The sequence below is a fragment of the Convolutriloba macropyga genome, chromosome 13, assembly GCF_964194025.1.
Source record: "Convolutriloba macropyga chromosome 13, txConMacr16.3, whole genome shotgun sequence".
Classification (NCBI taxonomy): Eukaryota; Metazoa; Xenacoelomorpha; order Acoela; family Convolutidae; genus Convolutriloba; species Convolutriloba macropyga.
The window spans coordinates 36,838,022-36,860,926 of NC_134480.1; the positions used below are offsets into that span (position 1 = coordinate 36,838,022).

The following is a 22,905-nucleotide window of genomic DNA, read 5'->3' on the forward strand; positions in this document are numbered from 1 at the left end:
TGTAATAGAGGTTGGAATTTCGAGAACTCTTTTTTGACTCGTAGAGAAATTATTTCTGTTACTACAAGTTACTATACCTAAATTAGTTTTTATTCAAATTAGTCATGTCTATTAGTAAAAACTAACAGGTTCGGAGCGTCACAAATTTGAAAACCGACAAAGGAATTCGAATTTAATCACTGGCGCAAAGCATTTGAGTCACTTTTGTGGCCTCAATTGCAAAACACAAGTGATAATAGTCTTGAAATTTGCTTTCTGATTTTGATATACAATTAAAGTAAGCGTTGCTCAGGCATTTTTAACATGACAAAGCTAAAAACAAAGACAAAGCTAAAGACAGCAGAGAAAACTGAGTCACTATTGTGGCCTCAGTACGATTGATTTTCAAATCTGAAATCAAACTAGAAATAAAACCTGTCAAAAAAACAAGTTTTCTTTCTGATTTTTGTGCACTCTCAACTATCAGTACACAATGCATCTCAAAATACTATTCAAACATATTTTAACCGCTCTAAACATTATAAATGAATGTATACAATGTTATATATATATATATATATATATATAAAATTCAACATTAATTAACCCCTAGAGAGTAGTTCCCCTGATACCCGGGGCTGGGTGGTCCCACTTTGACCCGTGGTGGGTGGTCCCAGTTCACACTTGGTGGCGTCCCCTGATACCCGGGGATGGGTGCACCCAGTTTTACCGCTGGCTCGGTTCCCATTGATCATATGGGAAAAACTTCAAATAAATAGCAAACTTCCGTATGAGATATCAACTTTTGTTCAAGGCAAGCAATAGCAAAAACTCGAAACGAAACGCAACGACCGGACCACATCCCCAGCATGAGGTGCACAAACAATACCAAAGCGGGGGGGGGTGCCAGAGGCGTCAACTACGGGGCAGGGGGGGGTGTGCACCTCATGGGGCGAAACGCCCTCACCTTAGTATAGTAGTAATATATAATAAGTATTGTCACGAAGGAAACCGAGTTCACCGTGAGTTAGGTGAACTAACTGTACACGAAATCTGTGTACAAGCTATTCATGCCCTATACTAACAGGCTACCACGAGTAAAAAATAATAGTATTAAAGGAAACAAAATATAGCCATTCACGGCATTCATCTGCAGAGTCAAAATTGAACCCCTAGATCTCGGAAAACTGTATACAAAATATATATGGGGAGATTCCCCATTACAAATGGAGTTCAACGAGCCTATTCGTGCACTCAAAGTCATTAATTTCAACATTTCACATGTAGAAACGTGAAAGGTACCAGTCACTAAAAGGTCAAAATGACCGTATGTGTCGAGGCCAATTTCTCAAAAACGGCTGAAAGAAACAAAACGCCATTTACAGGGCCTCAAGTACTGCTCAATCTGAGTTCAAGTCAAAAGACAGATCAAAAATCGGTTCACTCTACGAGGAGATATTCCAGCATAAAGGTACCGTACCAAATGACCAAAATGACCAATTTTGGGATCCTGTTTCTGTACTATAACATAACCACTCATTATAACCACCTGTAAAATATATATGGGGAGACTCCCCACTAACAGGGGAATCTATCACACTAAATTTCACCGTGGATTGAACCCACAACAAGGTTTAATATGGTACTTCAGGTGGCGTTTCTCTCCACAGGAGGTCAAACTGAGGCCAACTTTCCTGGCCAATTTCTCGAAAACGGCAGAACAAAAACAAACGCCCTTAGTACCGTTTGTAGCACTGCTTGAGATACGCATCACATTAAAAAATCAGCCCAATCGGTGCATTCTTCGAGGAGTTATAGCAAAATTAAGGTACCGTACCAACTGGCCCCAGAGGAGGGTTACGCCATGTTCAGAGCTAAAATTGACCTTCTGAACTACATAAAATGGGGTGTAAAATATATATGGCAACAATCAGCATTATCAAACGAGTCTAACGAACTAATTATCGAGTCTAAATGAGCTAGTTTTAGTGGTCTAACATGTAGGTACAGCAAAAGTACCGGACACGAATAGGCCAAAATGGAGGTATGTGTCCTGGCCAATTTCTCGAAAACGGCTGAAAGAAACAAAACGCTATTTACAGGGATTCAAGTACGGCTCAAGCTGAGTTCAAATCAACAAACAGATCAAAAATCGGTTCACTCTACGAGGAGATATTCCAACATAAAGGTGCCGTACCAAATGAGCAAATGGGACAGGTACTGCCCATGTAACGCTAAAATTGACCATCTGGACTACATAAAACTGCATACAAAATATATATGGCGAGAATCCCCACTAACTGGGGATTCTAAAACACTAAGATTTGTTAAATAGTTCAAAGTTTCAAGGTACGTGTCAATGGTGTCAACGGGGTGTCAACCGCTTCTGGGGCTAAAATCAAGGGCAAGTTTACTGGCCAATTTCTCTAAAACGGCTGAACCAAAATAAACGCCCTTAGTACAGTTTGTAGCACTGCTTGAGATACGTATCATATTAAAAAATGAACCCAATCGGTACACTCTTCGAGGAGTTATAGCAATTATAAGGTACCGTACCAAATGACCAAAAAGCGAGGTGACCTGACTGCAGAGCTAAAATTGAACACCTAAACCTCTGAAAACGCTATACAAAGTATACATATTCGGAATCTACATTAGACGGGCTGTTTAGAACACTAATTTTGTCACCCGAAGTGGCAAAATTCAAAGGTTCAAAAGTGGTGCCGGATGGTGTCAACCGCTTCTGGGGCTAAAACTGAGGTCAAGTTTACTGGACAATTTCTCTAAAACGGCGGAACAAAAATGAACCCCCTTAGTACAGTTGGTAGCACTGCTTGAGATACGCATCATATTAAAAAATGAGCCCAATCGGTACATTCTTCGAGGAGTTATAGCAATTATAAGGTACGGTACCAAATCACCAAAAAAGCATGGTGACCTAGCTTCAGAGCCAAATTTGACCATCTCAATTCCGTAAAACGCTATGGAAAATATATATGGGCATACTCCCCACTAACTGAGGATTCTAAAACACTAACACTTGTTGGGTAAATCGCGCGTTTTGTTGTACCGAAATTTGGGTCACCCAGAATAGCCCGAAAATTCGGCCTATTTCAACTTTGAACATTAATAACTTTTTGATTAGGCCGATTTGGGAAACCAACCAAATACTGCAAGCAAGAGGGGTTCAGTGCTAACAAAATGCGACCACTCCCGTTTAATTTGGTCCAGTACTTTAGGAGATATTAACAAAATGCTGTTCTGTACCCCATTTTATGGGCTAAAATCGAAGCCCAAGATCTCCGGATCCGACGTAAAACAACGTGAAACAGCGTTCCCGGCGTATTTGTGGGTGTAATTCTGGTCCACTTCCACGTTCTAGGTCACGGCAAACCTTCATGGTGAGGTGGGAAAAAATTTCCCACCTCACCATGAAGGTTATGATGTTTTGTGTGTTTTGACATAAAACAACATCCACAGAAATTTGATGAAATCGTGAAAAAAGAAAAATAGTTGAATTAATCCCATTGTTTGACATATTTAGCTTCAATAACCTAAATAGTGTCTAGAAAACCTAAAACGCACGCCGAAAGACTTGTTCAATTGCGCAAAACACCACTCAGCCATAAAGTTTGAGAAGAGATTCGTTTATCCGCTTTCATCATTGAATAACAGTTCTAAAGAAAATTTCCAGGACAGTGATCAGTCATTCAAGTGAATAACGTCTTAATAGCAACAGATTTGGCCAATAATCACTCGTTTGGGTCAAAAATTGAATGAGAAATTTGAAAATAACCAAAAATGACCCAAATTGACCAAAAATTGCAAATTTTCTCAAAGTTTGGAAATGAATAACCTTTTGCGGTTAATGATTCAGAAAGACAACCGAATACAGCAATCAAGAATAGTTCAGTAGCAACAAAACGCGCCCAAGCCCGTTTTTTTTGGTACCTTAGTTTTTGAGAAATCAGCAAAGCACTTAAATGAACCCCATTTTTTCGTTATAAGCTAAACCCGAGTTCTTGATGAAAACGCGCAAAATGGCTTGAAACATCACTTGCCGAGTGTTTCTGGAAGCATCAAATAGGTTCATGGCCTTCAAACACGATCAAATAACGCAATATGCATGGATATTAAACCAGTACATTGAAGAAACTGTCACCTTTGCATCACAACTTGTTCAATTACGAAAACTTGCAATTTTGAGCTCTAATAACTTTTTTGCAAGGCAAATCAGATTATCAACTGCAAAAGGAAATCACGACTGGGTTAGTCGCAACAAAACGCACCTATAAGCGTTCAAATCCCTAAAGTAATGTTTGAGTAATCTGCAAAGAACCGAAACTTATCCAAAGTTTATTGGTTTGACTGAAGTCAGAGTTGTCGTAAAAACAAGCAAAACGGTTTCAAAAAGCACTTCCAAGACGTTTTCCACCACCTACTTGATCCACTGACTATTGTTAGACACCAAAAACTTCTGTCAGGAAAGGGGAAAATATCAGCCTCCTCATAAAGGCCAGTGTCTTTTGTGTATTTTTGATTAAAAAAAAGTCAGCAGCTCAAAAGAGTCCGAAAACTCATTTAGATGATTGACTATGAAACTGATCTAAGACTATTCTACAATAGTCCATTCACTGCTTATAATCAGCTTGCCTGACAACCTACAGTCAACACATAGTGATAAAAACAGTTTTTGAGAGAGGATTTTTTAATTGGCCAACTTTCTGTGACTTATTGTGTTTGCTGTACAACTATGCCCTGAAAAAGGGTTAAGAGATGACTGATACAGCAGTGGAAATTCAGTATAGATTTGAACTAAAGAATAAACCGTTGTAAGTTGTCTTAAAGCACCAATTGCTGAGGTGTATTTTTCGGCTTTTCATTCTGGATTGTAGTTCATAATGTTTTAGCAGGTTCTCCGTAAAAATTCTAACAAAAACTTGTCAAAAACACATATTAATCAATTCATCAGTACGTTTGAGTACTTGCACTTAAAAAAAGCAAGTCGAAACGCTAGAAGAACTTTTTTTGCTCTTTTGCGGTTAGGAAATTCAAGAATAAATACTTTAGACAAAACAGAACGAAGTGATTTCTCTTCATCAAATAAAAACATCAGGTCTTGGCTCTGGTCAGAGTTATTCATTAATATAAGGCTCAAAAGCCATAAACTGTTAATATTCAGATTGACTGACAATTTACAGTCAACGCATAAGGCTAAAGACAGTTTTTATGAGAGGATCTTTTAGGTGGCCCACTTTACCCCATTTTTCGCGATTCATTGTTTTTCCCTACAACTATGCCTTGAAAAAGAGTTAAAAGATGACCAAATCAACGACCGAATTTCCATATGGATCACAGCTAAAGAGTTGGCCGTTATAGGTCATCTTAGAGCATCAGTTGCTGATGTGGCTATTTCGTCTTTTTAGTCTGGATTGTAGTTTAATATGTTTTAGCAGGTTCTCCATAAAAACTCTATAAAAAAATTGTCAAAAAAAGATTTTATTCAATTCATCCGTACGTTTGCGTAATTTCCCTTAGGAACAGCAAATTAAAGCGCTAGAAAAACTTTTTCCTTGCTTTTGCAGTTATGAAACCCAAGAAAAGATACTATAGACAAAACAGAACGAATTGATTACTCTTTATCAAATAAAAACTTCAAGTCGTGGCTCCGGTCAGAGTTATTCATAAACATAAGGCTAAAAGGCCATTAACTGGTAATATTCAGCTTGACTGACAAACTACATTGATCACATAAGGATAAAAACAGTTTTTTTAAGAGGATCTTTTAGGTGGCCCACTTTACCCCACTTTTTGCGATTCATTGTGTTTTCTCTACAACTATTCCTTGAAAAAGTGTTAAAAGATGACCAAATCAAGAATGGCAGCTCTTTATGAATCACAGCTAAAGACTTAGCCGTTGTAAGTCATCTTAGAGCAACATTTGCTGATGTGGGTATTTCGGCTTTTTATTCTGGGTTGTAGTTCAATATGTTTTTGCAGGTTCTCCGTAAAAAATCTGTCAAAAACTTGTCAAAAAAATATTTTAGTCATTTTATCCGTACATTTGTGTGAATTAAATTAGGAGAAGCAAGTCAAAACGCTAAAAGAACTTTTTCCTTGCTTTTCCGGTTATGAAACTCAAAAATAAATACTATAGTCAAAACAGAAAGAAGTGATTCCTCTTAATCAAATAAAAACGTCAGGTCCTGGCTCCGGTCAGAGTTATTCATAAATATAAGGCTCAAAGGCCATTAACTGCTAATATTCAGCTTGACTGACAAACTACAATCAACACATAAAGATAAAAACAGTTTTTGTGAGAGGATCTTTTATGTGGCCCACTTTACCCCACTTTTTGCGATTCATTGTGTTTTCTCTACAACTATTCCTTGAAAAATTGTTAAAAGATGACCAAATCAAGAATGGCAGCTAGTTATGAGTCACAGCTAAAGACTTAGCCGTTGTAAGTCATCTTAGAGCAACGTTTGCTGATCTGGCTATTTCGGCTTTTCAGTTTGGGTTGTAGTTCAATATGTTTTAGCAGGTTCTCCGTAAAAATTTCGTCAAAAACTTGTCAAGAAAAAATTTTACTCATTTTATCCGTACATTTGTGTGAATTCACTTAGGAGAAGCAATTCAAAACGCTATAAGAACTTTTTCCTTGCTTTTCCGGTTATGAAACTCAAAAATAAATACTATAGTCAAAACAGAAAGAAGTGATTCCTCTTAATCAAATAAAAACGTCAGGTCCTGGCTCCGATCAGAGTTATTCATAAATATAAGTCTCAAAGGCCATTAACTGCTAATATTCAGCTTGACTGACAAACTACAGTCAACACATAAAGATAAAAACAGTTTTTGTGAGAGGATCTTTTAGGTGGCCCACTTTACCCCACTTTTTGCGATTCATTGTGTTTTCTCTACAACTATTCCTTGAAAAAGTGTTAAAAGATGACCAAATCAAGAATGGCAGCTCGTTATGAATTACAGCTAAAGACTTCGCCGTTGTAAGTCATCTTAGAGCAGCATTTGCTGATGTGGCTATTTCGGCTTTTCAGTCTGGGTTGTAGTTCAATATGTTTTAGCAGGTTCTCCGTAAAAATTCCGTCAAAAACTTGTCTTGAAAAAATTTTATTCATTTTATCCGTACATTTGTGTGAATTCACTTAGGAGAAGCAAGTCAAAACGCTATAAGAACTTTTTCCTTGCTTTTCCGGTTATGAAACTCAAAAATAAATACTATAGTCAAAACAGAAAGAAGTGATTCCTCTTAATCAAATAAAAACGTCAGGTCCTGGCTCTGGTCAGAGTTATTCATAAATATAAGTCTCAAAGGCCATTAACTGCTAATATTCAGCTTGACTGACAAACTACAGTCAACACATAAAGATAAAAACAGTTTTTGTGAGAGGATCTTTTAGGTGGCCCACTTTACCCCACTTTTTGCGATTCATTGTGTTTTCTCTACAACTATGCCTTGAAAAAGGGTTAAAAGATAACCAAATCAAGAAAGACAGCTCGTTATGAATTACAGCTAAAGACTTCGCCGTTGTAAGTCATCTTAGAGCAACATTTGCTGATGTGGCTATTTCGGCTTTTCAGTCTGGGTTGTAGTTCAATATGTTTTAGCAGGTTCTCCGTAAAAATTCTGTCAAAAACTTGTCAAAAAAAGATTTTATTCAATTTATCTCGCCATTTGTGTGAATTCACCTAGGAGAAGCAAGTAAAAACGCTAGAAGAACTTTTTCCTTGCTTTTTTTCGGTTATGAAACTCAAAAATAAATACTATTGTCAAAACAGAAAGAAGTGATTCCTCTTTATCAAATAAAAACTTCATATAAGGCTCAAAGGCCATTAACTGCTAATATTCAGCTTGACTGACAAACTACAGTCAATACATAAGGTTAAAAACAGTTTTTGTGAGAGGATCTTTTAGGTGGCCCACTTTACCCCACTTTTTGCGATTCATTGTGTTTTCTCTACAACTATGCCTTGAAAAGGGGTTAAAAGATGACCAATTCAAGAATGGCAGCTCGTTATGAATCACAGCTAAAGACTTAGCCGTTGTAAGTCATCTTAGAGCAACATTTGCTGATGTGGCTATTTCGGCTTTTCAGTCTTGGTTGTAGTTCAATATGTTTTAGCAGGTTCTGCGTAAAAAATCTGTCAAAAACTTGTCAAGAAAAAATTTTATTCATTTTATCCGTACATTTGTGTGAATTCACTTAGGAGAAGCAATTCAAAACGCTAAAAGAACCTTTTCCTTGCTTTTCCGGTTATGAAACTCAAAAATAATTACTATAGTCAAAACAGAAAGAAGTGATTCCTCTTTATCAAATAAAAACGTCAGGTCGTGGCTCCGGTCAGAGTTATTCATAAATATAAGGCTCAAAGGCCATTAACTGCTAATATTCAGCTTGACTGACAAACTACAGTCAATACATAAGGTTAAAAACAGTTTTTGTGAGAGGATCTTTTAGGTGGCCCACTTTACCCCACTTTTTGCGATTCATTGTGTTTTCTCTACAACTATGCCTTGAAAAGGGGTTAAAAGATGACCAATTCAAGAATGGCAGCTCGTTATGAATCACAGCTAAAGACTTAGCCGTTGTAAGTCATCTTAGAGCAACATTTGCTGATGTGGCTATTTCGGCTTTTCAGTCTTGGTTGTAGTTCAATATGTTTTAGCAGGTTCTGCGTAAAAAATCTGTCAAAAACTTGTCAAGAAAAAATTTTATTCATTTTATCCGTACATTTGTGTGAATTCACTTAGGAGAAGCAATTCAAAACGCTAAAAGAACCTTTTCCTTGCTTTTCCGGTTATGAAACTCAAAAATAATTACTATAGTCAAAACAGAAAGAAGTGATTCCTCTTTATCAAATAAAAACGTCAGGTCGTGGCTCCGGTCAGAGTTATTCATAAATATAAGGCTCAAGGGCCATTAACTGCTAATTTTCAGTTTGACTGACAACCTACAGTCAACACATGAAGATAAAAACAGTTTTTCTGAGAGGATGTTTTAGGTGGCCCACTTTACCCCACTTTTTGCGATTCATTGTGTTTTCTCTACAACTATGCCTTGAAAAAGTGTTAAAAGTTGACCAAAACAAAAATGGCAGCTCGTTATGAAGCACAGCTAAAGACTTAGCCGTTGTAAGTCATCTTAGAGCAACATTTGCTGATGTGGCTATTTCGGCTTTTCAGTCTGGGTTGTAGTTCAATATGTTTTAGCAGGTTCTCCGTAAAAAATCTGTCAAAAACTTGTCAAAAAAAGATTTTATTCAGTTTAACTCGACATTTGTGTGAAATCACCTAGGAGAAGCAAGTCAAAACGCTAGAAGAACTTTTTACTTGCTTTTCCGGTTATGAAACTCAAAAATAAATCCTATTGTCAGAACAGAAAGAAGTGATTCCTCTTTATCAAATAAAAACTTCAGGTCGTGGCTCCTGTCAGAGTTATTCATAATTATAGGGCTCAAAGGCCATTAACTGCTAGTATTCAGCTTGACTGACAAACTACAGTCAATAAATAAGGTTAAAAAGAGTTTTCGTGAGAGGATCTTTTAGGTGGCCCACTTTACCCCACTTTTTGCGATTCATTGTGTTTTCTCTACAACTATGCCTTGAAAAGGGTTAAAAGATGACCAATTCAAGAATGGCAGCTCGTTATGAATCACAGCTAAAGACTTAGCCGTTGTAAGTCATCTTAGAGCAACATTTGCTGATGTGGCTATTTCGGCTTTTCAGTCTGGGTTGTAGTTCAAAATGTTTTAGCAGGTTCTCCGTAAAAAATCTGTCAAAAACTTGTCAAAAAAAGATTTTATTCAGTTTAACTCGACATTTGTGTGAAATCACCTAGGAGAAGCAAGTCAAAATGCTAGAAGAACTTTTTACTTGCTTTTCCGGTTATGAAACTCAAAAATAAATACTATTGTCAAAACAGAAAGAAGTGATTCCTCTTTATCAAATAAAAACTTCAAGTCGTGGCTCCTGTCAGAGTTTTTCATAATTATAGGGCTCAAAGGCCATTAACTGCTAATATCCAGCTTGACTGACAAAATACAGTCAATACATAAGGATAAAAACAGTTTTTGTGAGAGGATCTTTTAGGTGGCCCACTTTACCCCACTTTTTGCGATTCATTGTGTTTTCTCTACAACTATGCCTTGAAAAAGGGTTAAAAGATGACCAATTCAAGAATGGCAGCTCGTTATGAATCGCAGCTCAACAGTTAGCCGTTGTAAGTCATCTTAGAGCAACATTTGCTGATGTGGCTATTTCGTCTTTTCAGTCTGGGTTGTAGTTCAATATGTTTTAGCTGGTTCTCCATAAAAATTCTGTCAAAAACTTGTCAAAAAAAATTTCTATCAATTTATCCGTACATTTGTGTGAACTCACTTAGGAGAAGCAAGTCAAAACGCTAAAAGAACTTTTTCCTTGCTTTTCCGGTTATGAAACTCAAAAATAAATACTATTTTCAAAACAGAAAGAAGTGATTCCTTTTTATCAAATAAAAACTTCAGGTCGTGGCTCCGATCGGTGTTATTCATAAATATAATGATCAAAGCCCATTAACTGCTAATTTATAGTTTGACTGACAACCTACAGTCAACACATGAATATAAAAACAGTTTTTGTGAGAGGATGTTTTAGGTGGCCCACTTTACCCCACTTTTTGCGATTCATTGTGTTTTCTCTACAACTATGCCTTGAAAAAGGGTTAAAAGATAACCAAATCAAGAAAGGCAGCTCGTTATGAATCACAACTAAAGAGTTAGCCGTTGTAAGTCATCTTAGAGCAACATTTGCTGATGTGGCTATTTCGGCTTTTCAGTCTGGGTTGTAGTTCAATATGTTTTAGCAGGTTCTCCTTAAAAATTCTATCAAAAACTTGTCAAAGAAGCTTTCATTCAATTCATTTGTACATTTGTGCGAATTCACTTAGGAGAAGAAAGTCAAAACGCTAGAAGAACTTTTTCCTTGCTTGTGCGGTTATGAAACTCAAGAATAAATACTATTGTCAAAACAGAACGAAGTGATTTCTCTTTATCAAATAAAAACTTCGGGTCGTGGCTCCGATCGGTGTTATTCATAAATATAATCTCCAAAGCCCATTAACTCCTAATTTATAGTTTGACTGACAACCTACAGTCAACACATGAAGATAAAAACAGTTTTTGTGAGAGGATGTTTTAGGTGGCCCACTTTACCCCACTTTTTGCGATTCATTGTGTTTTCTCTACAACTATTCCTTGAAAAAGTGTTAAAAAATGACCAAATCAAGAATGGCAGCTCGTTATGAATCACAGCTAAAGACTTAGCCGTTGTAAGTCATCTTAGAGCAACATTTGCTGATGTGGCTCTTTAGGCTTTTCAGTCTGTGTTGTAGTTCAATATGTTTTAGCAGGTTCTCCTTAAAAATTCTATCAAAAACTTGTCAAGAAAAAATTTTATTCATTTATCCGTACATTTGTGTGAATTCACTTAGGAGAAGCAATTCAAAACGCTAAAAGAACTTTTTCCTTGCATTTCCGGTTATGAAACTCAAAAATAATTACTATAGTCAAAACAGAAAGAAGTGATTCCTCTTTATCAAATAAAAACGTCAGGTCGTGGCTCCGGTCAGAGTTATTGATAAATATAAGGCTCAAAGGCCATTAACTGCTAATTTTCAGTTTGACTGACAACCTACAGTCAACACATGAAGATAAAAACAGTTTTTCTGAGAGGATGTTTTAGGTGGCCCACTTTACCCCACTTTTTGCGATTCATTGTGTTTTCTCAACAACTATGCCTTGAAAAAGGGTTAAAAGATAACCAAATCAAGAATGGCAGCTCGTTATGAATCACAGCTAAAGACTTAGCCGTTGTAAGTCATCTTAGAGCAACATTTGCTGATGTGGCTATTTCGGCTTTTCAGTCTGTGTTGTAGTTCAATATGTTTTAGCAGGTTCTCGTTAAAAATTTTATCAAAAACTTGTCAAGAAAAAATTTTATTCATTTTATCCGTACATTTGTGTGAATTCACTTAGGAGAAGCAATTCAGAACGCTAAAAGAACTTTTTCCTTGCTTTTCCGGTTATGAAACTCAAAAATAATTACTATAGTCAAAACAGAAAGAAGTGATTCCTCTTTATCAAATAAAAACGTCAGGTCGTGGCTCCGGTCAGAGTTATTCATAAATATAAGGCTCAAAGGCCATTAACTGCTAATTTTCAGTTTGACTGACAACCTACAGTCAACACATGAAGATAAAAACTTTTTTTATGAGAGGATGTTTTAGGTGGCCCACTTTACCCCAGTTTTTTCATTTTAAAGTTCTATCTTAATCACTTAAAAAAAGCCCGAAATAGCATGAGAATACAATTGACAGAACATTCTTGTGTCCTAAAAGAAATTGGGATGAGTAAAAGACCCACAGAGGTTGCACTGTTCAAGAAACTTTTTGAACATATAACTCTCGAGTGCGCTACATCTACATTGAACACATTATCATTGAATTTTTAAACTTTTTTTAATTGGCTCATTTTGTTGGGTGTTTAGTCCATTGAAATCACCATTGATTTCACGTATACTACATTGAAATCACCAGATTCTCTTCTTAAATGACAAAACAAAGAAAAAAATGCACTTTATACCCAACTTTTTCAATTTAAAGTATTATCTTTGGTTTTAATCACTAAAAAGACCCCAATGTAGCATTAAACTATCATGGATAGATCAGCCGTCTGTTCTAAAGAAAATTAGGACGAGGAAAAATCTGAATTTTCTATAAAAATTGCTTCATTTCCTCATACATTCATTCACATGAAAAATCGTGTAATTTTTCATCACACGAGGAAACTTTTCTCGTGTGAAATCACACGAGACGCATTTTTCACACGAAAAATCGTGTGATTTTTCATCACACGATAAAAAATTGTGTGATTTCACACGAGAGATTTTTAGAGTGTAGGCTTAAGTGAACTCGAAACCATCTACGACTTTTCGTTGCCGCTTTGCAAACAACACTGGACAAGTCCGCTTCGAATACGACCGTCTGGATCCATAAAAGCCACGAGTCAATCCCCAACCAAAATTACCTCTGAACAGACCCTGTCTAGATCATGCTCTAAAAATTTTTCCCCAGATTACGAAAATCTACAGGCAAATCTAAAGTTTTGGGTCCGATCTAGCTATAATAATTTTGCTGAGCATTAGTCCAAGTTGAAACAATTTTAGAAACCACTTTCTCAAGTTTTTGTCATAAAATGAACCAGTAATATTTGAGTTTCTCTTGCTTTAACTTGTATTCAACCTATTACCTGTATTTAGATTTAACTTGTACGAACGATTGTTTTGACAAAAAACATTTTTTCTAATTTGAATCGAAACTTTGGAGCTATTTTACACCATATAATTATCCTGCTGCTTTATCGATTTTTTTTTCTAGGTTTACCTAAACAATTTGTTTCCAGTTCAACAGTTTTTCTTCGACCTAAAATGGTTTATGATTTGTCAAATTGTTCACATCTCTCAATAGTTTTTTTTTAACAGTAATCAGAGTTATTGATGAATTGTTGGCAACTTTCATGGATTTAAGCTAAATTCAACTTTAACGGATTTAAGGTTAACGCAAACTTGCTGAGTTTGGGTTAACCTTAATTCCGTTAAAATTGAATTATCTCAATTGTATAGTTGATGTCAAATTTACTAAACTTGCACCTCAAGTTTTTTGCAAGAAGTAAAATATCTATAAGCAACAAAAAACAGTATAAAGGGCCACAGAACCAACTTTTATTTTGTCTTAATTTTGTTGAACATATATAAAATGTTTTTACAAGTAGAAGTAAAACAAAAGTATATAAGGTAATTGTTTGATCGAAAATCGAAAAGTCTTTGGCATTGTTATTTTGTCCTGCCAAAGTTGAGGACCACAATTATTGTCGGGCCAAATTCTTTGAATACCAGAGAGGATATGAACCAAGATAGAGGGCTTGTGCACCGAACTAAAAGGCTTATGATTCGAAATTGAGCTCCAAAAAACATGATTCAGGCTGTGTATTTAACACCTAAGATGAAACCCCCTCACCATATGAGCAAACTGAATTAAATTTCTAGCTCATCCCAGACTGGTTGCGGAAACAATGCAGCGATAACCACTTAATGTTTGTTTTTTATTGATATTGTTATTGATTTGTTGTTTCAGTTGACATAATCGAGTGCAAATCTAACTTGGCGTGTCTTAATGGCCATTGCCACAACACAGAGGGCTCATTCTCCTGCTCCTGTAACAATGGATACGTCACAAACAAGGCCAAGACTCAATGTGTTGGTTAGTCGCATCTCAGTTAACCCTAGTACAACTCTTATCTTGCAAGGTTCTTTTTGCAAGATATAAGTTCCGATCTTGTAAGATTTTTGCAAAACTTCGACGTTTATATTGCAAGAATTTTGCAATACTTCGACGCTTATATTGCAAGATTCATACAACATAGCCGTTGTTAATAGCTCATTTTTGGCTTTTACTTCTATTGTTTTGGCGCTCATGTCCATGTCTTTTTTTCGATTCTGCTCCACCTTCCTCCCGCTTTTGGACGTGCACATTATTTGCAATTCATCCGACTTCGTCTCCTATTGGTTTTTAAATTACCAGTTCCGGATCATTTATTAACAGCAAATAGCAGTTGGTCATATAGTAGTCACATCTCTGTTAAACTAAATTTTCTCTACTATAATCGCGTTTAAGTAAAAAAAAAACTAACATTTTGGAAGGTTTCGCACAATGATTCAGTGAATCGAAACATGATATACCTTGATAAGACATGCATTATCTTGTCATCTCTCATCTCTTGCAAAACTTGAGTTATTTTTCAAGAAACTAACAATTCGAGTCTACCGTAATGACAAACTAAAGTCAAGTCTTTAGACTAACTTTCTCGTCCAGTCAATTTCGAAGACCAGTTTCAGCTTAAGCCAAAGTCGAGGTCGTTATTCATCGTCTAGCTTAGCCCGAGGACGAATTTTTTTTGAAAACTCGTTGCACCAAGATCGAAGACCAATTGGGGAACATAAAACCGTTATAGGGAGCAAAATGTAGTTAAATAGATAAGTGAAAGCACTTTTGTATAGAAATATTAAGCTACAAGTTAACATAAATAAGATTGGCAAAGCTCAGAAATCCGTTTTTTGTTAAAAAAACAAATTTAAGAAAACTTAACTGCGAGAAATCTTTTTTGCAACTCCTTTGAACATCTTAAAATCTCTTTTGTAAAACGAATATCTCAAAATGACAACAATAAAACCACAAAAAATGAAAAGTATTTAACACTCACAAAATTCTTCTGAAACAAATTGTCTCACCCAAAAGACATCAGACAAAAAATACAACAAAAAAATTTTTTGTTTGGTTCAAAAAAATAACGAGATCTTTCAATAATGACGCTAAATTAGGAAAAAAGATGCAAAATTGTAAAATAAGAAAGAATGATGAAAATCAGAACAAAATGAATAAATTGAACAATACTTTAATTTTTTTTGAAAAAACTAATTTGAAGGTCAATAAAAGTATTAGTTTCACACTGATATCAATTATTAAGTTCATTTATGTATTTACTATTGACCATTGAGACCTTTTATTACCCAATAAATGAAATACGACAACAAAAATTATTATTAAAAACAGGACAAAAATAAAAAAAAATATACCAAATTCTACAAGAGAACGGTATCGCAGCCCTTTAAACTATAAGCTATGAATTTAAAAATTATATTCAATTACGAATTTTGCAACGTTTTTTTTAGTTAGATTGTTATGTAATGTGACAATTAAGAATGAAACAGAATGAACAGCAAAAATGGGCAGTCATGCAAAAAGATCAAACTTTTTGAATGAAAACTCGTGGTACCAAAACGAAGAAGCCGATCTCATTTTAAAAAATTTGCCAAAAAAGAAGAGTTTTTATCTTCTATGAAAGAAAATTTGACCTGTATTAGTGAGAATCCTCTAACGTTAGATAACAAACGAATGCTTTATAGAGGTTCACCTACACTTTTTGAAGAACTCAGTTGGATCTTTTATTGGTTTTATTTTGTAATCAGACTGCAAAATGTACAACAATTAAAAGCAAAACAAGAATTCAATTAAAATTTACTAACACTTTTCATCAAAGCCATAAATACCATAAGGCTCCCAGAAAATATACTATATCTACATTTGGTCTCATGTTTACTAAATTGTGAGCTGTCATTAATGGAGCCCTTAATTGAAAGTTTTGTGAGTAATCAACCTTAAAAAAACAATAATATCAAAAGATTTTTGAAAAAAGGCAGCACCAAAAAAAGTTTAAGAAATTTCCGGTTACAAGAATCCACGATGATATCAAACCTATTCCTGATTTTGACACACGTCCAGCAAACCACGCAAGAGTCTAAAATGCTTGCAAATTAGGCCGATTGTTAAGAGGAGTATTTCAAAAATTAAAAAAAAACAATGATGCATTTTGTATAATTATCGAGAAAAATTTGCAAAAAAGGGCAAAAATTTAATTTCAGAAGACTGTTATAGTTAACTGGATTTGCACCACCTCTCTTCTGGTGTTTGTGGCGATTTTGCCAGCGGTTTCCAGATCTCCGATTTCGGCAAACGTAAAAAAATTGGACCGAAAAACATATTTTCGGCAGTTTTTGATGAAAAATGTCTGAATTTTGAAATTGTTATCAGAATTTGTAGCCAACAAAATCTCCGATCAAACAATTGAGCAACAACTTTCTGTCTCAACAACGGTAACAATAACACTCTACAGTTATAAATTTTAACCTAACTTAAGTTGTATTAGCAAAATTGAATCAAATTTTAGCAATAAAATACGGAAAATATGAATAAAAAACCTGTCGAATATTCACAAAAATTTAAACCTCGATAACTCCCTGTAAAAAACGAAATTCGGAAAATACCTTAAATTCCATATTCTAGGATGTACGTGCCTTTTAATGATTCATTCACAAATATCTACGATGAATATATCGATCGGCCAAAATTGACTGAACAAAAAACCATTAGAGTATATAGTTCCTATATAGAACAATAACCAAGTTTTTTGGTGGATGTCCATACAAAGTCGTGTTTTGAGACCAATATCTATGCTTTAATCAACTTTCAGCTGAGAACAGTGTTTTAACTCTTTGATCCATCTTAAATGCTCTGTCCGTTTGCAACAAAACAGGAATCCACGTCTAAGTTTTAGGAATCTTCTTTGAAGTTTCAGGACTTCACGACAAAGTTTTGGGAATCCGCTTCAAAATTTTGGGAATCCGCTGACTTATTACATCTTTTTCCAAACATTCCGGTATTTCCTTCGACGCTTTAAAGACATTTTTGAGAAACAATATAATACACAATTGTTTTGTTTTTCAATTTTGTTCAAAAATTTTGCTTTCTCTTTTTCAGTTTTCCCCACATGTCTAACGGATTACAAAAAATTTTCATTGGTTTTGTAATAAAAGAGCATGAATGACATGCAGTTCTAATGGTAGTTTCAACTCAATTCTTACACAATTTGAACACATTCCGTGATCTTTAAACCATCTTTCTGGCAGTTTCAGTACACAATTTAGAAATTTTCAGCAATTCGTACATTTTTTCGACATTTTTTAGCCTTGGAAACGGGAATAAACAAATAAAAAGTCTTAGGGGATTAAATTGTATTAGAAGCCCTAAGCATTAGTATTATGTGTGGTAGACTTATTATTTTGTGATTTCCAGCAACTAGTTATCTGTACTAGTTATTTTGCGACTTCTAACAACGAGCATTTAATTTGAATACATTGTTTTAAAAAATCAACTATGAAATTTGCTAGTTTTCAAGTTTTTTTGCGACAGTTTTGTGTTTTTTGATTTCAAGATCCCAACAGGGGATTTCTCAATTTAAAGCAAAGTTTTTTTTCGTAGATTACAGGAGCGCTGTACTGATCAAATTAAATGAAACAAATTTTTAATAATTTCAACACTTTTTGCTGGTTTTTGCATTTTTTGCGTATTCTCTCTTACATGAAGTTATATATATATATATATATATATATATATATATATAAATATATATATATATATATATATATATATATATATATATATATATTTATATATATATATATATATATATATTGATAATTGTTTAATTTATTGACTGTTTAATTTGTTGTCAACAATTTCCGGGTTTGTTTTTCATTTTTAGATTGAATTAGAAGACTAGCCCTGATATATTATTTCTAAGATCACATGTTTTATATTATTGTTGTCAACGACAACCCACATTAAGAGTAACAATATTAGAAACGCCAAACCGTTAAAAAGAACGAAAACGAAATTTCTTTTACACAAATTTCAATATTGAGTGAGAAATCGGCGTTTGAATAACTTATGAATTTTTGACTGAGTATTTATTTTTCATGTGCAGGAATTTGAAGTATTATCGTAAAAAATAAGTGATTTTTGAGTTTGCCGGTTTTTACAGTTTTTGCTGTTCTGCTACATTAATGAAGGATTTTCGGGCTTTTGGGACACCTTTTCATTTATAAGTGTTGATGAAGGCTGTCATGGGCTGTATAATGAGCCTAATTGAGTCCATTCAATAGTTTCTCTTTGTAACTGATAGATTTCATGCTTTTGAAATAATGTGTTTTATGTACTTCAGTAAGTTTCTGTATTTTTTAAGTTTTTGTTTCTTTGTCTCTTAGACTTACTAATAAACACAAGTTCTCCTCTTTTTCAGATCATCGCTTGGTTTCTTTTCAATTTCACGCATGCGTTGACATTTTTTGTGGCTATCATGAACGGTGCTACTTCTATTGACTTTAATGGCTCATTAATTAATATATTCATTTCTTTTGTCTGGTAACTCAGAAAATGTTCCCCTTTGTTTTTTTGTAAGATGTGCTATCATTGGTTATGAGCTCTCAGTTGTGTTTGTTAAGTTTTTTGCTCTTTTGATGTCGTGTAGCGTATTCTCCCGTAACGTAGTCTCATTCGCTCTCTAATGATGCATTAGTGAATCTGGTTAATACATCAATAAATCTTTATTGGTGAATTGAATTTTGACGCGATTTTAACTTCCAATTTTTTTGAATTTCTATTGGCGGTCTAGTACTTTTGGTTCTGTTGTCGCTTATTACATTTCATAACAAGTCTTTTACTGGTTTTTAAATTGAACTACGTTTTAATGACTTTCACTCTACTTCAAATTCACAAAGTTTAGCGATCTTTTTAGTCTTCCTTTTCGTCTCTTCAGTAGGTTGACTTTTCTTCTCGTAACAGGTCTCATGTTGGTAACAGGTCTCATATGTTTTCAATAAAGATGCACTGAACATGTTAGTCAGTTTTATTTTCTGGTAATTGTTCTATTGATTTTGACACCATTTGTGTTCAAAAAGTTCTTTCATGCCTATACTTCTTGTTGTTTTTGTCAATCTGTCCCTGTGGTCCTTCTAAAAATTGATATTTGGTTATTAACGGTAATTGTGGGCATTTGACATCAGTTAAGACATCGATTTTGTGTCAAGTTTCTAAATTATTGTCTTCAGGTTTCTAAGTTTTCATCATTTTCCCTCAAAATTGTGCATCAATTCCTAAAATTGTAGCGAAAACGGTGACAGACGAAATTAGATTGTTGTAATTCAATAAAATTGGTTTTCTAGGAAAAGAATTGTCTGATAAAAGTGAAAAAGTTTCATTCTGGGATCCGTTGTTTTTCGTCAATTGGTCTAATCTTGAATCTAGAGAACCAAACAAACCGTTGCATTGACTTGGTAATATTTGCTTTGATACTCAAGCAGCGCTGTCCCTATTTTTACAAACCATTTATTGTTCCAACCCCTACTTTAGTGTGGAGGGAGGAACTATATACTCAAATGGGTTTTTTTTGTTCAGTCAATTTTGGACGATCGATATAATCATCGTACAGAGTTGTGTGGTATCATTTGAAAAAGAGTCCAGCATAGAATAAGGAATTGAAGATTTTTTCTTTTTTCTCTTTTTTATAGGGAGTCTTTGAGGTTTAGAGTTTTGTGAATAATTGGTGTTTTTATTCACATTTTCATTATTTTTGACCAAATTTTGTAGTTTGTCAATTTTGCTTAAAAAAATGTAAAAATTGTTAACTGCACTGCTTTTTATTTCATCTCTAAAGATAAAAGAGGGTTACTGAGTTGTTCGATCCGAGTTTTTTGGCTAGAATTTTATGCTAAATTTTTCCAAAATCAGACTTTTTTCGAGAAAATTAGGACCACGTTTGATTTTAGCCCACTTGCTTGAAATTTGCTGGAAGTAGACATCTTAAAACTGCCGTCGAAATCTTCCTAAGCTATAAAAGGAGCTAATTGTAATCCCGCTGGCTTTATGAGTCTTCTGGATCAGCATTTTGCAAGTTTTTTGCAATTTTAAAATCGATAATTACAAAGAAAGCATTATTTATTTTCTGACAAACTGAAAATTTTGCTTAAAAATTGACCCATTTAGCAATCATTTGAAAAATTGAATGCTTTAACAGACGCGCAGCAATATCTGGGCTGATCTTGATCTCACCGTGGATCCTTACGAAAAAAAATTTTTAGAATTAAACGGGGCGCGACATTTTTTTCAGAGCCTTTCCGCTATGTAAATGTTTTTATGTAAATTATTGACAAGAATCTCGAATCAGGGCTCAAATAATGTCAGATAATATTTGCAAAAAAGATGTCCAACGAAATTATAATATGGTTTTAGAGTTAAGCTCATGGTCTTTATGGCTTTGACAAATTGTTTTCGTAAAATTTTTATATACTTCTTGAGTTTTGCTTTCATTTGTTTTACTTTTTGTAGCCCAACGACTTAGTGTCCCCAATCAAAGATGCAGTTTTCTAGCAGGTATAGATGAACGTAGACAATCTTTTCAGTTATTATCTAATCTCTGTTATGACTTTGAATATATTTGTTTTATGAAAAGGTCGGAGAATTTTTGAACTTTGCCAGTATTTTATCTTATTTCCTCTCAAATTCTGGCGCAGCCTCAGCAAAAACAGGCAAATAGTAATTCCGTGTGAGTAATACATTCTTGTTGGAAACGGTTTGATATTCATATTATGTTTTCCTTGTTTTGATATTACGCGTTTTCAAATAATTTTTTTTTTCATTTTTATTTTTGAGCATAATTGCATTTTTTATGAGTCCATTTGTTTCCTTGTCGAATTATCACAATGGCAAATCTAATTGAAAGAAAGCATAGTAGGAAATTTGAACAGCGTTGGAAAAATGCGTATCTGTATGTATTAATTGTTTTTGTTGAATAGTTTATGCTTTTTGGGCTGAGACCAGGTCATCTCGCAAATTTTTGTGGATTTTTTGTTGTTTTTTTCTATGTTTGCCTTTCCTTTTGTTTTTGTTGTCCGCCATATACTTGATAAAAAAATAGGTCTCAATTGCTTCCCCAGGACGTATAACTCCACCTAGATAAAGAATTCAGTATATAGCTGTTTGTTTTATTGACTTTCAAACTAAATTTTTTAAAAAAGTTTTTTTCAACTGTCTCTTTTTGCTTTCAATTTAGTCACCCTGTAACTCATTCTCACTGATTATAAGTCTCAATTACGTTTGATGATTCATCCACTTTTCTTTGCTCTTTGTTATTTGTTGTGACTGATTGCATCGACCATTTATTTTCAAAAAAAAATTTTCGAGATTTATATTCTGTTCAAATTTCGGCTTTCTTTTCGTTGTCGTGTCTACGTTGTCTTTTTATAGGGAAGGCTCGCTGATGTAAGAATGAGGAGAAAAGGATGATTTACAGTTCTTGCGGGTAAAATCTCATGTTGCGGGTAAAATCTCAAGTTTAGTGACTTGAATAGCGTGACGTCGTAAAATTGTTTGAAGTTTTGGCTTCTTTGTGTGTTTGTTATGTATTTGTTATTTTGCGGGGTCGTGGCGTGGTCTCATTATTAATAGGCCCAATTGAATCCCTGAGGTGTTGCAACCTAATCCATCGCTTTTTGTTGAAATCTGTTATGGCTTTTGGGAATATTGTTTTCCAAAGCAAATTTGTGTTTTTGAGCTTTGTCATTTTTAGAAGTTTTTTTTTGGTCGAATTGTAGTTCAGTCTTTGTTAACACAGGTCACAACCAGTTTGCAGTGAACTATAAAGTAACCCTTGTAACAGTTTTGGCTTCAGACTTTTACTCGGCTTTTTTGCTACTTTAACTACAAGACTTCATAGAATTTGAGGTTTTTATATATTTGTACATTATACAGGATTTTTGTTTTCTTTTTGGTTTATTATAATAATCGTTAGTCCCATTGGCTTTAAAATTTTGCGCAATTGAAGATTGAATTCCGGTATGTCTTAATTGCTTCTTATGGAGATATAAATGAAAATTTGAGCGATTTCACGTGATGTCTAATGACATTAATAACTGTGAAGTTAATTGTTTTCAAAATAGGAAACGTATTTTTTAACTTTGTATTTCTTTGCTAATTTTTCTTTTTTTTGTCGACCTGTTAACCAGCTGCATCGAGAACTGGTCCCATATTTTGTCTAATGAAGTATGGATTAAACTGTTTTGTTTAGATTATACCTGACGCGAGTTTGATTTTGTTATGATTTTTTTTTATTGTAGCCATCAAGTTGTGGCCTTAAATAATGTTTGTTTTTTGATTTTTAATGGTACTTTTTAGTAGTTCTGTTATCAAAAACTGTCATCGGCCCTCTAGCGTGGCATTATTATATTCCATTGGTTGTTTACTGAACGATATCTTGTTGTTTATGATCTCTTCATCATTTGGTAGCCAATTAAGATAAGAATGTGGATGAGCGGGGTCGGAACATTATGTGCGTACGCACATTACCGAGCCTCCTTGTTTGATTATTTTACTTTCAAAAAATACTTGTGCTTAGGGCTTCTAAGTTGTGCAAGTAATCGCA

At 34.4% G+C, this 22,905-nt stretch overlaps 1 protein-coding gene across 1 annotated transcript in view; it reads left to right on the plus strand.

Moving 5' to 3' along the window:
- Positions 1-22,905, plus strand: part of LOC142351989 (uncharacterized) — a 379,819-nt gene that overhangs the window by 315,316 nt on the left and 41,598 nt on the right. The window contains exon 4 of the mRNA XM_075404285.1: positions 14,169-14,294. Coding sequence (XP_075260400.1) covers positions 14,169-14,294 — 126 coding nt within the window. The remainder of the gene's footprint in view (positions 1-14,168; positions 14,295-22,905) is intronic.